Source organism: Hirundo rustica, chromosome 2, assembly GCF_015227805.2.
Source record: "Hirundo rustica isolate bHirRus1 chromosome 2, bHirRus1.pri.v3, whole genome shotgun sequence".
Lineage (NCBI taxonomy): Eukaryota > Metazoa > Chordata > Aves > Passeriformes > Hirundinidae > Hirundo > Hirundo rustica.
This window is the reverse complement of record NC_053451.1, coordinates 14,378,817-14,391,341: the sequence shown is the minus strand read 5'-3', so window position 1 is coordinate 14,391,341 and position 12,525 is coordinate 14,378,817. Positions and strand designations below refer to the sequence as shown.

The 12,525-nt window shown below is 38.8% G+C and overlaps 1 protein-coding gene across 7 annotated transcripts in view; it reads left to right on the top strand.

Annotated features, from left to right (window-relative positions):
* Positions 1 to 12,525, top strand: part of ROBO1 (roundabout guidance receptor 1) — a 698,550-nt gene that overhangs the window by 647,553 nt on the left and 38,472 nt on the right. For all 7 annotated transcript variants that reach the window (XM_040054708.2, XM_058419158.1, XM_058419153.1 and 4 more), the window contains 3 exons: positions 457 to 578; positions 4,105 to 4,276; positions 11,402 to 11,599. In XM_040054708.2, the coding sequence (XP_039910642.1) occupies positions 457 to 578; positions 4,105 to 4,276; positions 11,402 to 11,599 (492 nt within the window). The remainder of the gene's footprint in view (positions 1 to 456; positions 579 to 4,104; positions 4,277 to 11,401; positions 11,600 to 12,525) is intronic.

Genomic DNA, 12,525 nt, shown 5'->3' with positions numbered 1-12,525 from the left:
ATTATTACTATAAGTGTGTTAATGCTAATACATTCTGTCATGATTTTGATAAGTTTTGTGTACTCATTATTTTTCGCACATTAGAGGAACGGAGATTTAGACTGGGGACCATATAGGATTTATATTTCAAAACTGTTGATCCTGGGTGAGATGATTTGAGACCGGTGAGGAACTCAGTGCCCAGAACTGTGACAGGTAATGGATATCTGAGAGTACAATTTGGAGTGCTACTTTCCCCGGCCAGCGCAGCAAAACTAACGCAGAACTCAGAGCCTGGTTGTTGGGTTATGCATTTTCCTTCTGTATCATTTCATCTTGTGGACACAAACTGCCCTCAGCGAAGGGTGGGGCGCAAAAGATTGCATTTGTAGAGCCCAGAAACCATCTTCCACTTAAACAAACTGGCTTGTGGGTTCGGCAAGCGTAACCGTTCAATCCTTCTTTCCAAACAAACAGCTCCTAGTGCTCCACCTCAGAGTGTTTCAGTCACTAAGAACGATGGGAACGGGACAGCAATCGTGGTCACCTGGCAGCCCCCCCCTGAGGACAACCAGAACGGGATGGTTCAAGAATACAAGGTACAGCCGGCAGGGCTTGGTCCGGTGGCAGGGGGAGCGCGGCCAAGCAGTGAGGGAAGGGATGTTCGTGGATGCCTGGCTCCATCTCCTGGTACTCGGGGAAAATGAGAGAGAAAGTCACTGCTTGGCATCGAACTCCGTGTTTAGTGATTGTGCCTAGGTGGTGGAAGGCAATTAAAACAGCCTTCGTAAATCAAAGCAAAGGGTCAACACTTAATTAAAACAGCTCCTGCCTTGCCTTCATTATGACTCGGGAAATGCGCGCACGAGGAGAGGGGGAACCGAACATGTTTGAGAACTGCTTTGTGACTCTAAGACACTGGCCAAGGTGGTAAATATAAACAGGCTTAATGAGTTGAAAAGCTCAGGGATAATAATTAACAGTGTTAAGATCTGCGTGAATTATGCATAACTGGGTACTTAAAACAAATGGAAAACTTTCAAGGAAAGATTGTGCTTCTATGATAATAACTCTATTAGTGCATAGAATTTTTTTCTTTTCCTCCAAACACAGTTCTCATTATGTTATTTAATTTTTAACAAATTGAAAGTACATTAAAAATATTTATTGTTTGTTTGTTATTCATTTGTGAACACAGACTGTATTTGCAGTTTGAATTTTTTGGTGATAGTTTACATAGCAAAGCAAATAAAGTTAATTTTTTTCCTAAGCAAGCTAGAGATGTTTTAAATGTAGATATCAAGTAAGCTTTGTAGTCATGGAAGGGCAGGAAGTTTGGGTTTAGCCCCCTGCAAATGCACATTATTGAGAAAATCTTTTAAATCAGAATGTCTTGGCTGTTTCTTAGATTTAAACACAGTGCTATAAACATATATTCCCAGCCATCAAAACTCATTCTGATTTTTTTTTTTTTCCTCTTAGTAAAAATGGGAAAGGGAAGAGATTGCTAAGCTTCATGGTCAATTTAGAATAATAAAACCCTTTTCAGAACCTGGTCAACTGGTAAAAAAAAATGTTTCTGGCCTAGTTTCAGATATATAATATAATGTAATTGGAAAAAATACTTGTGAAGTAATTTCATTTAAAGACAGATCTTGAGCTGGAGAGATGGAATTATTTCCAACAAGAAACTGCATCGGAGGAATGTTAAGGTTACCAATGACACAACGATAAAAGTCAGGAAATTCACATTTCTGAGTGGATATAATCCCTACCCCACCTCCCAGGATTTTGAGGTGACAGGCTATCAGGTGCTAGAGCAAGCACACTGTACTGCTTATGTAGCAGTAGATGGCACAGTGGCATGTTTTGCATCTGTATTTGTTGCACCGATGCCATTATTTTCCTTATGGACAGAAAACAGACATTAAAAAAAAAAAAAAAAAAGAAAATATATATGCCGTTCCTACTTAAGTTGCTATATGTAATTACTGGTTTTGTCAAAAAAACTAAAGAAATGCAAAACTGCTGATTTTAGCTTGAGAACTAATAACAAGAAAAAAAATCCAATAGAAGTCTTGTGAAATTTTCTCTTTTTTCTTCCCCTTTTGTTTTTCTATCTTCTGTTTTCTCTCAGAAAATTAAAAAAAAAAAAAAAAGGTATGCATATGTGGGGCAGTTCATTTTCTCAGCAACTCAGATCAAAGGCAAGAGTGTACCTACTTTAATTAAAGGATAAAAAAAATAGGAAGAAGAATACTATCTTAATTGAAGATTTGTCAGTAGGACACACAAAACCCCAGAAATTCAAATTCACACCTTGAGTAATTTTCTCCTTCCCTAACACAGAGGTGGAAATTCTCTTGTTATACTAATTCTCTCTTCACTTACATTTCTGTTATAATGTGAATTCATTCTTCTTTTATAACACTCTGAAAGTTCATTTTCACTTGCCTATTTATGTATACAGTCGAATGTAGTACTGAACAACTTGATGTTTGACCTGACATTCTTGTTTCATTCATTTCTCCAAATAATTGATCATCTAATAGCAAAAACTTTTTTTTTTTCTGAATTAGCAGTTAATGACTACAAGTACACAATAAATGGGTTTCAGTTTATCATTGCACATGCACGATTTTACCAGGTAGCAGTGATAATTTCTGTGAAAAGTACCTAAGTCAAAATGTAGAATTCAGCCTTTTGTTCCTTGCTTAATTGAGTTCTTATTTATATAAGAGTATTTTTGTGACCATTCCTTAGGATTCAAGTGCAATATTAGTAGTAGTTTTACTCCCAGCACTGATTGAAACAGTCTCTATGTAGTATCAGAATACAAAAAGGAGATTCTCTTCATGTGATCTGACCTGCTCTGCAGCAGCACTTATGTATATCCTGTGCTAGGATTCAATTTCAAAGGAACTTAAAATGCATTTCACATCCTCACAGTGTCCCACTAGCCTTGTTTCAGTCCATGGCATCCATAGATGGAAAAAGGGTCTTTACAATGTCCTGAAGGTGAGATAAAATTTCCAGTGTCCGGGCAGGAAGGGCTGTGCAGAGGGGGCTGTACCAATTGTTCTACAAGTGAAAGTCTATCCCCCTCACCTGGCAATCTCCCCAGCAGCAGAATTGCACGAGGGATTTAAAGCAGCTATCTGGGTACTAAATCTTTTAGGAGCTCCATATGTTGAAAGCAAAATCTTCCCTCCCAGGTACAATCAGCCCAGGTTCTGATATGCTGCTTTTCTCAGCCAAGTTTGCTTCTTTACAGATAAAGTATTGAATTTAACTAATTCAGCTCTCTGGATAAATGTTCTTTGTAGAGCAATACATTTGTGAAAAGGGAACAAAAAGGAAATAGGCACAGCTTCATGATTTTTTTAGCAGATGTGGATTAGCTGCTGCTTCACCTTGAATAGCAGTTGGGAGTTCAACCATCCTTCTAAAAGCGTTTGGCACATCAGTTGTACAGGCCTAAAGAGATAAAGGTATCTCATCCTACTGTTTCTTCCAGACATTTAATGCCACTGATGTAATATGTGAAGTTGTGAGTTGAAGTCACTAGAGCTGTATCTCGGTCTCAACCGAAAAATGAGATCTGATGTCACGCTGTTGCCTCAATTAGAAGGCAGCATATCACTCATTATTTGCCCCTTGCTACCATCTGAGAAAAAAGAAGACACAAAACCTTTTGGATCCCAGCATTACATAAGTTCTTTTAGGATATCATGCACTTGAGTGACACATAATTCCTGAAGAAGAGAATTGCAAATGCATTTAACTGAATGCTCTTACTTTGTTGTTTATGTGAACAGTTCTCGGCTGTGGGGCTTACCTCATTTCTTCTGTGCTTGTAGTTTCATTAGCACGTGTTGAACTCTAAATGAATTGTGGTAAGCTCATCAATAATGGTAGTAGTTGGAGCAGCTCTTTGGAACAAGAAGTATCTTTTCAGTATTCATAGAGGGCCTTGGACAGCAATCCACGACCACAGATGTTAGAATAGTGACAAAATCTAAGTTTCTTCATCCCGAAGAAAAGAATGTGTCACCTTTCCTTCTTCTTACCCTTCAGCGCTGAATTCTGAGCGCTTACGTGTGCCGTGCGTTTGCCTCCCTGCAGGTTTGGTGCCTTGGCAATGAAAGCCGATACCACATAAACAAGACAGTGGATGGAACCACCTTCTCCGTAGTCATCCCCTCCCTGGTTCCCGGCATCCGATACAGTGTGGAAGTGGCTGCAAGCACCGGGGCAGGACCTGGCGTGAAAAGTGATCCCCAGTTTATCCAGTTAGGTAAGCTTCCTGGTGATCCTGCCTGTTGCTTTGGGTGATTTCTGTTTGTTTGCTTTCGCCTTTTACGGCACCAGGAAGACTTTCAGGATGAGTGAAATAGATAGTGTTACTTGATCCCTGGAATAGCAGGATTTGGCATTTCTGGTTTTAAACTTGCATTCTGAAGGTGGGATTTAAACATCACAGGGTGTTGTGGTTTTTTATCTCCCGGTTCAGCAGTGCTTTTTAATAGTTGACTTTTCAAAGTGAATTTTCCCCCTTGAGAGTGGTGTAATAAAACTTGTAGGGGAGTATGAATCACTAGGTGTTGATTCACTTTAGGGATGTAATTTGTCTGGACCAGATTTTATCATTATTCAAGCAAAGAAACAAGCATCCTAAAATTAGGCACAATAAATATCGACTATGTGAGAAAGCTAGTAAATAATCTGAGTGCAGGAAAAAAGATGTACACAAATGATTTACCGTAATTTGACCTTCTAATCTCATTTACACCAAACATCGCTGTCATAAATGTTGACTGGGGACATTGCTCCTGGATGTTGCTGGGAAAAATGCATCTTTGCTGTTGGTTAGCTGAAGATTATTTAAAATAGCTTTAAGGATAGTTATATGATGCTTTATAGTATGCCTGGAGCAAAATACCTTATCATTACAGTCTATAATTATGAAAGCAAGCTCAGCATGTTGCTTTGGACTTTATGTCCTGTCTGGTATCATTAGTAGATCTACCTTCTTATTTCACTTGTATTTAAAAATCTATAATTAGGAGCATGTGAAAACAAGACAGAGAAAGTAATATAGCAAATTACTTGTACATTTACTTAGGTATTAAAAAGAAGGCCATGTTTAGCTTACTTAAATTAGACAGGTATATGGTTCCAAATTACATTGATGGAGATTTTACAATAAAATTGCTCCCAGCTTGTATGATATTCCATTAATATGGAATTATTACAGGAAAACCCTGTAGTTATTTGTTGGATTGTTCCTCCCCACAGCCAGCTACCATTCACAGCTTTCTACAGCCAGTCGAAATCACGCTCATTCTATGTGGCTAAGGTTTTGAAAATTCTGCATTAGTGAGGTTTATGAGGATAACCTCAAACATTCAAAGCCAAAGGCTCCATAACCACTTCTTTTTTTCCCTTTTATCTGATGATAAGCAAATTCTAAATGAAGGTGAATTTTGTAATGGAACTTAATCACTCTGAGTTTTTTTTAAGTGGAAAAAGAAAGAAATGAGACTGTCAGGGTAAGATTTTGGCCCACTTCTGGGTTCCTGACCTTTATTGGCACTATACAAGAAAACAAGAAGTGATCCCACACCTTCAGATGTGCAAGTCTGGTAGAGTACATGTATTTCCTCGTGGTTGGAGTTTGCTTTCACTTCTTGCCTCTAATTAAGTGGCATGGCCAAGTCTAGGTGTACTCTAGTAAATTCCATGGATTGGTTGTTATATGGCAAAGATGTGAGACAGGAGTCTTGTGGAGATCCATGCCACAAGAAGCAGAACGATGAAATATCTACATGGTGCCACAACCCTCTCAGCAACTGCAGGGGGCTGCTGAAAATTTAAGGGATAGCGCTCTTCGGTAGCACAGATCAGCCTAAATCATCCAGGTAGAAGAATGGCTACAGGTTATCCAACTGTGATGCAAGTTGTCCTCCAGCCCCCTCAAGGAGTCGAATTCCTAGTTCTTAGAAGTGCTCCCAGCATGAGGGTGGAGCAGAGTTTTCTGGGTAGCTTTCTGAAGAAAGGAAATTAATTCGTTGATGTCATCAATTGGCACTTTTCACCAGCGATAAATTACATTGTTACAGAGAGAGGGAAGGGAGGCCAGGGAGGGGGAGGAAAGGGGACCAAGGATGCTCCTTGTAGAAGTTTTGAAACAGTATATACTCTAAGAACTGTGTGACAGCTTCAAGCGACTACATTTCTCCCACTGCTCCCAACTATTCCTTCAGGAAATCTTTTCCTGATACCTGAATTAATGCAATCCTTCATCTAAAAAAAAAAAATAAAAACCAAAAAATAGGAATTCCACCTGTGAAAACAGAATATACTGTGTGACTCTGAGGTTCACTTTTTAAATAAGAACTTGTCATTAAAATCCAGCACCTATGTCATTATAATGTGTTTTTCCTACAAAAACGTGAGGCTGGGCAGTGTCTGGCTCTGGGTCTCCTCTTTGAGCCTGCGTGGGATGCTCCCAGGTTTGTGACTCTGGGACATGCCTGGGCAGAGTCTCAGCCCGGTGTGTGACAGGAAGAGGCTTCACCGTTCGGGAGCTGCCTTCCAGAGCGAGAGGGGAGGACAGGAGGCATTGGATTCCCCGGGAGCTGAGGCGTGCAATCGCAGTCCCATGCATCAGCTGAGCTGTGATAAATGACCTTGTGCACACACTTAACCTGTTACAAAGACAGGTACAAATTGTAATCTCGAGGCTCTTTCATTTTCCACGTCTCTGCTGACATGAAGCGGCTCACTGAGCTGTGGTCCCCCAGACTCCCCATGCCACCAGGGACAAGCCAGTGAAATAACTTGCTTGTTATTCATAAAATCATGAGATCAACTGAAAAATTAGGTGTCTCCTTAAAACACTCTGCGTGAAGCTTCTGAATTTGCCTCTTGGCTTTTGAATGACCTTTTAAAGCTTTCTGTGCAATTCCAAGGACTGAAAAAAAGTTCGTTTACTTATTTGTCTGTTTTAAAACAATAGAGATTTTACATAAAGAAAGACTGCAAAAGCTTTGGTGTTAAGGAAAAAAAAAAATCATGAGATCTAGCCACAGCTCACTATATTATGCCTATAACAATGTGCTGTGGAGAAACAAAATCACAGGATTTCAATAGAACCTTTTTTTTTTTCTCTTGTCACGTGTTACTTAAAGACATTGTTTACAAAAATGCTCTGTACAGAAAGATGAGAATTAGCAAACAATTTCTTGCTGATCTCTAGCCTAGCTTTTGTAGAGTGATGAGATACAGGCTGTGGTAGCTTGGCAGTATTACCTATGCTTGTTGACAGATAAGTAGTGACTTTGGAACATGTTGTGATGTATTTTATTTCTAGTACCAGCTCTGAGAAGCCCTACAATTGCAGTTAATGTTACTCTTAAATGCATAATTTGTGTGAATATATAGTATGCTGTTATTTATTAAGAGATGTCTGCACAATTACTGTAAGTGTTGAGTGTATTACTCAACCAGTGGATGTCTCAAGTGTACAAAACACAAGAAAGTCTCATTGAATATTATTCTAATTGCTTCATTTAGGAGATGTGATTTGTGAACTAGCGAGCATGCCTCCAGGATATAACTCAGCTCTTAAGGTACTTTGAGTGTGATAGTTGTAAAGGGTTTTTTGTTGATTTTTTTTTTTTTTTTTTTTTTTTTGGCCTGCAAACAACTTAAGAAAGTAATCTTTATTTTCACCCCTCACAGCAAACCTTTTCAAATGAGTTTGGTGCTGTCACCTCAAGGCGTATGTTATAAGACTGAAGTGCACAACTGATATTTTATCAGTTTAGGAAACATACATCTGGAAAGGAGACAAAGTAGCATATTCTTACCCTGGTAATATTTCACCAAATAACTTTTATATTGCATCATGCACAAATATTTGAGAAAACACTAAAACAATATGTTACAGGTTTCAGGTGTCTTACAAGTTTTTAATTGCCAGAATTATCAGTGTCAACACCATTTAGATATTCCTACCCACTGTACATTTTGTATACTGAATGAGACACACATGTGGGGAAGTACCATTCCAAAGACTGTGCGTGTCCAAGGCAAAGTTAAGGTGCTTGCACACCTGTGAATCTGGAATTTCCTGTCTTTTTTGAATCTTTGGCATTCCAGTCTTAAATGGATATTAATCTTTATAATTTAGCAACTTAAATGTTACCTTTTACAACATTATTATTATTATTATTATTATTATTATTATTATTATTATTATTATTAAGAATATTTAACATTAGAGGATTAGAGGTTCCAGTTCTTCGCCATGTAAATTCTAATTACAATCCAAATTCCATTTCCATTGAAGTTTGAAACTTGGAGCTTCAAGACATTCAAATCGAGTAGCTTGTGAGCAAAATCCATAGCAACATTATCTGTGATTAAAAAGAAAGCTCTTATCTTGGGGTAGGAGAAGGGATGAGTCACTGTGATAACATGCTGGTTTCAGGGAGCTGCGGGATCAGCCGGCTCCAACATCTCTGAGGCGTTTCCAAGTACATTAAATGCTGTGGCTGCTGCTCTGGCAGCAGGATGCACTTTGCCATAGAATGCTTATGCTCACTTTTTGTTTTGGCACATCTCCCTGAAGAGTGCAAGCAGGGACAGGAATGTTCATTACGAACCATTTCATATATCAGTCAAAGCTCCAGAAATTTCCTGGGATGAAGAAAAAGTAGATTTTCTTTTTTTTTTGTCGTTTGAGAGTTATTTCCAAGACTGATCATTGAGGATCTCACAGGGCTATTAGGGAGAGGGAAGATGCCCTTCTCAAGGAAATGCTTCCTAGATTATGTTCCTGGAAGTTTTTAGTGATGAGGAGGTCACTAAATTTCATTCTCTTTGTATTTAGCTTGCTTTCTATTTTTGAATTGTAAGAAGAGTAGGATGTAGTCAAATGTGACCCCTTAAAAGCCCTTCCATCTCCTCTTCTCCTATGCTGTTTATCTGACTCTATGTGAACACATAGATGCATTTTTCTCTCTCCCATCTGCATAGATCTATACCAGCTTTTGTAATGGCTCTAACAGTCCACCCATATTCAATGTGCCAGAAGCCTAATTTCTTAAAAGGAAGTTTCTTATTAGGCTGTTCTTACCCTTGCAATGGCAGGTAAAATAATAGCATGAAATTAATTAAAAATTAGGACAGTAAAGATTCTTCAGGATTTTAAAATATTCAGACACGTGTTGACTGAGCAACGCAAACTGTTTGTGTATAGAAGTACTGTCTTTCTCTATGACTGAATTGTTGACGTATTTAGAAAACATTCTTATTTGGATTTTGAGTTTGTGATTATTTTTTTTACCTAGATTTATTGTTTTAAAATATATATTTTAAAGATGAGACAAAAAATATTTATTACTCTTATTTATTCAGGACCAGAGGCTCTCCATAAATGTTTTATTCTGTCCTATTAAGTTGTATAAGGGACTGTAGCTGTTTAAAAACACAGAAATTACTCATTTTGAAAAGGAGACTGATGATGCAAGTTTTCATATCTTAATATGGCCTCAGCTGCAGAGAGACAAAGGATGAGATGACAGCTTTAATCCATTGGTCACAGTGTACTTTATACATTTAAGCCCATCTGGCCACTTGTGTGGAACTTCACTTGGCTGTCTCCATAAAATCTGAAGCAACCCATCTTAACCTTGCACAAATAGGCGTGAAATCCATAAACCCAGCAGACACAAAGAGTGTATTAGTAAGAAAAGAATGAGTCTGCCTGGTGAACTTTCAGGCAAGGCAGTGCACTTAGGATCACACACGATAAAGAGAGCTGAAATACGAAATAAAATTTCCAATAAGGTAGCAGTCAAAGGCAGGGGTGATTTCTCAGCAAAATAGATATTTGACTTCAAGGTCAGAAAAACTGGAATCTGGAATCCTTCACTGGAAGAATCTGTTATTAATTTAACATTTTCCATTCAAAAAAGGTATCCGTTTCCAGAGGAAGCAATTTGTTGTCATTCTATCTCTTGCTTGTATTGCAGTTTCTTATATTTTATGTAGCCTTATTTTGGCATAATGCAAGATCATCATAAAAAGAAAAGATCTACTCACTGCTTATTTAGTTCATAGGGAAAAGATACTGGTTTTAAGCAAATAGGTTTTCATTTCTTATTTAGTTCATATAAATAGAATTAATAACAGCACCTTTCTCCTTAAACACTAATCTCTTGTCGAGTGAATTTGATGTCACTACCAATAGTATAAAGCAACTATCTCTTGGATTTATACACGAGTAAAACTGGGTATTTCAAAGACCGAGCTGTGGAATGTGTAAAGCAATATCCGCTCTGAGTAAAGGCTTTGAATTCTTGCCCTCGCCCTGTGCAGTAATGAAATTTCCAGTGAGCACTCACTGTGGTGGTAAAACATCGGGAAAGCAGTATTTTGGCTTTGAGTTGCTTCACTGCAGTCAGAAAGCTTTGTCTCTAACTGGGTCTTCTTACTGCTGTTCTAGAAGGTTCCTGTAAAAGTTCGGTACAGAAAGAGCAGAAATGACCAATTCTTGAAGGTGCTGTCTATAAAAAAAAATAACAATCTGTGGAAAAATGCATGTTCTTTTTTTTGACGTGGGTTATTTAAGGCTAAACTGGTTTTGAAAAGCACTGCTTTTTCATGACTGATGAGACTCTTTGGCTGTTTTTAGCAATTTATAAATCATTTTTTAGTTATCCTTTAGCTTTTTCATCCGTATTTAAGGGGGGCAGGATTGGTTATTTTGTAGTTTTACTTTTCTACATCCTTTTAAATATTCAGTCTTTTTTAAATTGAGGTCAAAGTGAGAGACTGAGAGACTGCAAGCAGTACATTAGACTGTGTAATACAAGATTTAAGTAATCTGTCAAGAACTGCTAGATTAAAATATCTCCCTCAGTACCAACCTCATGCGAATGCAGTTTTAATTGGTAACTGCAACTGTAGTTCTGACAGTGGATGTTTGGGGACCTGACTTGTACCCATTCACATTGCTACTCATGTTTCATACTAGAGCTTCTTTTCGCTTGGTGTGTTTTTTGCTGATTTTCTGAATAATTTTCTGAAGCTGATGTTGCTTTTTTAAAGTGAAAGAAAAGTAAAAAATAGCAGACCACAGGTTTGTAATTTAGGAGCCTTTCTATTTGTATACCTGGTGGCCTGATTTTAGCAGCTTTCGTAAGCAAACAAAAGTCAGTGATATTGGAGGCACCTGTCTGGTACAGAAAACAAATCACCTCTGTCTGGACCTGTAAGAGTGAGATTTTGAAGAGCAGTCTTAAGGATTTTGTCTTGAGAAAGTGGACTGCAATCATGTCAGCTCTTTTCATGCTGCCTTTTCCAGCTGTTCATTCAAATTAATTGGCTTTTACGGGTGTCTCTGTTTCAGATTCTCATGGAAACCCTGTGTCTTCAGAAGATCAAGTCAGTTTAGCCCAGCAGATTTCTGACGTAGTAAAGCAGCCCGCCTTTATTGCTGGAATTGGTGCAGCCTGTTGGATCATCCTCATGGTCTTCAGCATCTGGTTGTATCGCCACAGGAAGAAGAGGAACGGACTCACGAGTACTTACGCTGGTATCAGAAAAGGTGCCAAATTACCTATTTCAGTCTGCTGGCTGCTGAATGCCTGTTTGCTGCCTATTTATTTTGTCATCAGTCTCTTGTTCTTCTCAGGCTCAAATAAGGAATTAGCAGCTTCCTTCCATGAAGCGTGTGGGTCAGGAGCCAGTGCAGAGAGCAGCAATTATTTACATGACGTGCTAAGTCTGGCTTTAGAGCACAAGTCTTGAGCTGAAAACCAGGTGTAGCTTTTTATAAAGACACTCCTACAAATGAGAAGCGTAAAGACGGGTTTAAGGCCAGGAGCTTCCAATCTGCCCTTGCTCCCTGACGCTGTCTCATCTGAAGAGGAGCCTCCTGAAGTGGGTGGTAGCTCCTTGTCCCCCCGTTCAGTGCTTTGCCTGCTGCTGGGAGTGCTAACAGTGGTGTACATTGCAGTAACACTTGGGGTGCGGGTACTGGAACTTCTCCTGTTCTGGGGACGTGCGGCTGTTTGCAAAAGCACAGCGGTCAGTCTGCTTTCCAAGACTCTTTCCGTAAATGCTGTTGTGAGACCCTGGGCTGGGACTGAGTTCTGGGGCTTTCCCGTTCTGCATCTGTGTTTAGTTAGAATGGCAGCAGTGGGGCTAACTTAAAGCACTCCTCATTTTCATGTTATTTCATGTTATGGGTACTTCTTATATGTCGCATTGTCAGTGGTCAAGCAGTGCTTTGCTGTATACTCTCTGACAAACAAAACTAGAATCTGTACCTGGAAAACCTTCTGGAATAAAAACTTGACTCCTCCAGATCAAATAATTTCCAGGTTAAGCCTGGAAATTAAAGCCGAATTCAATGAGTTACAGTTGATTACATCTCAAAGCAGGACCTCATAGGCACACATAGAGTGAGAACCATAAATTTTGGAATGAAACAGAAAATGGGAGATCCTGTTTTCGAAGAAAGATTATATT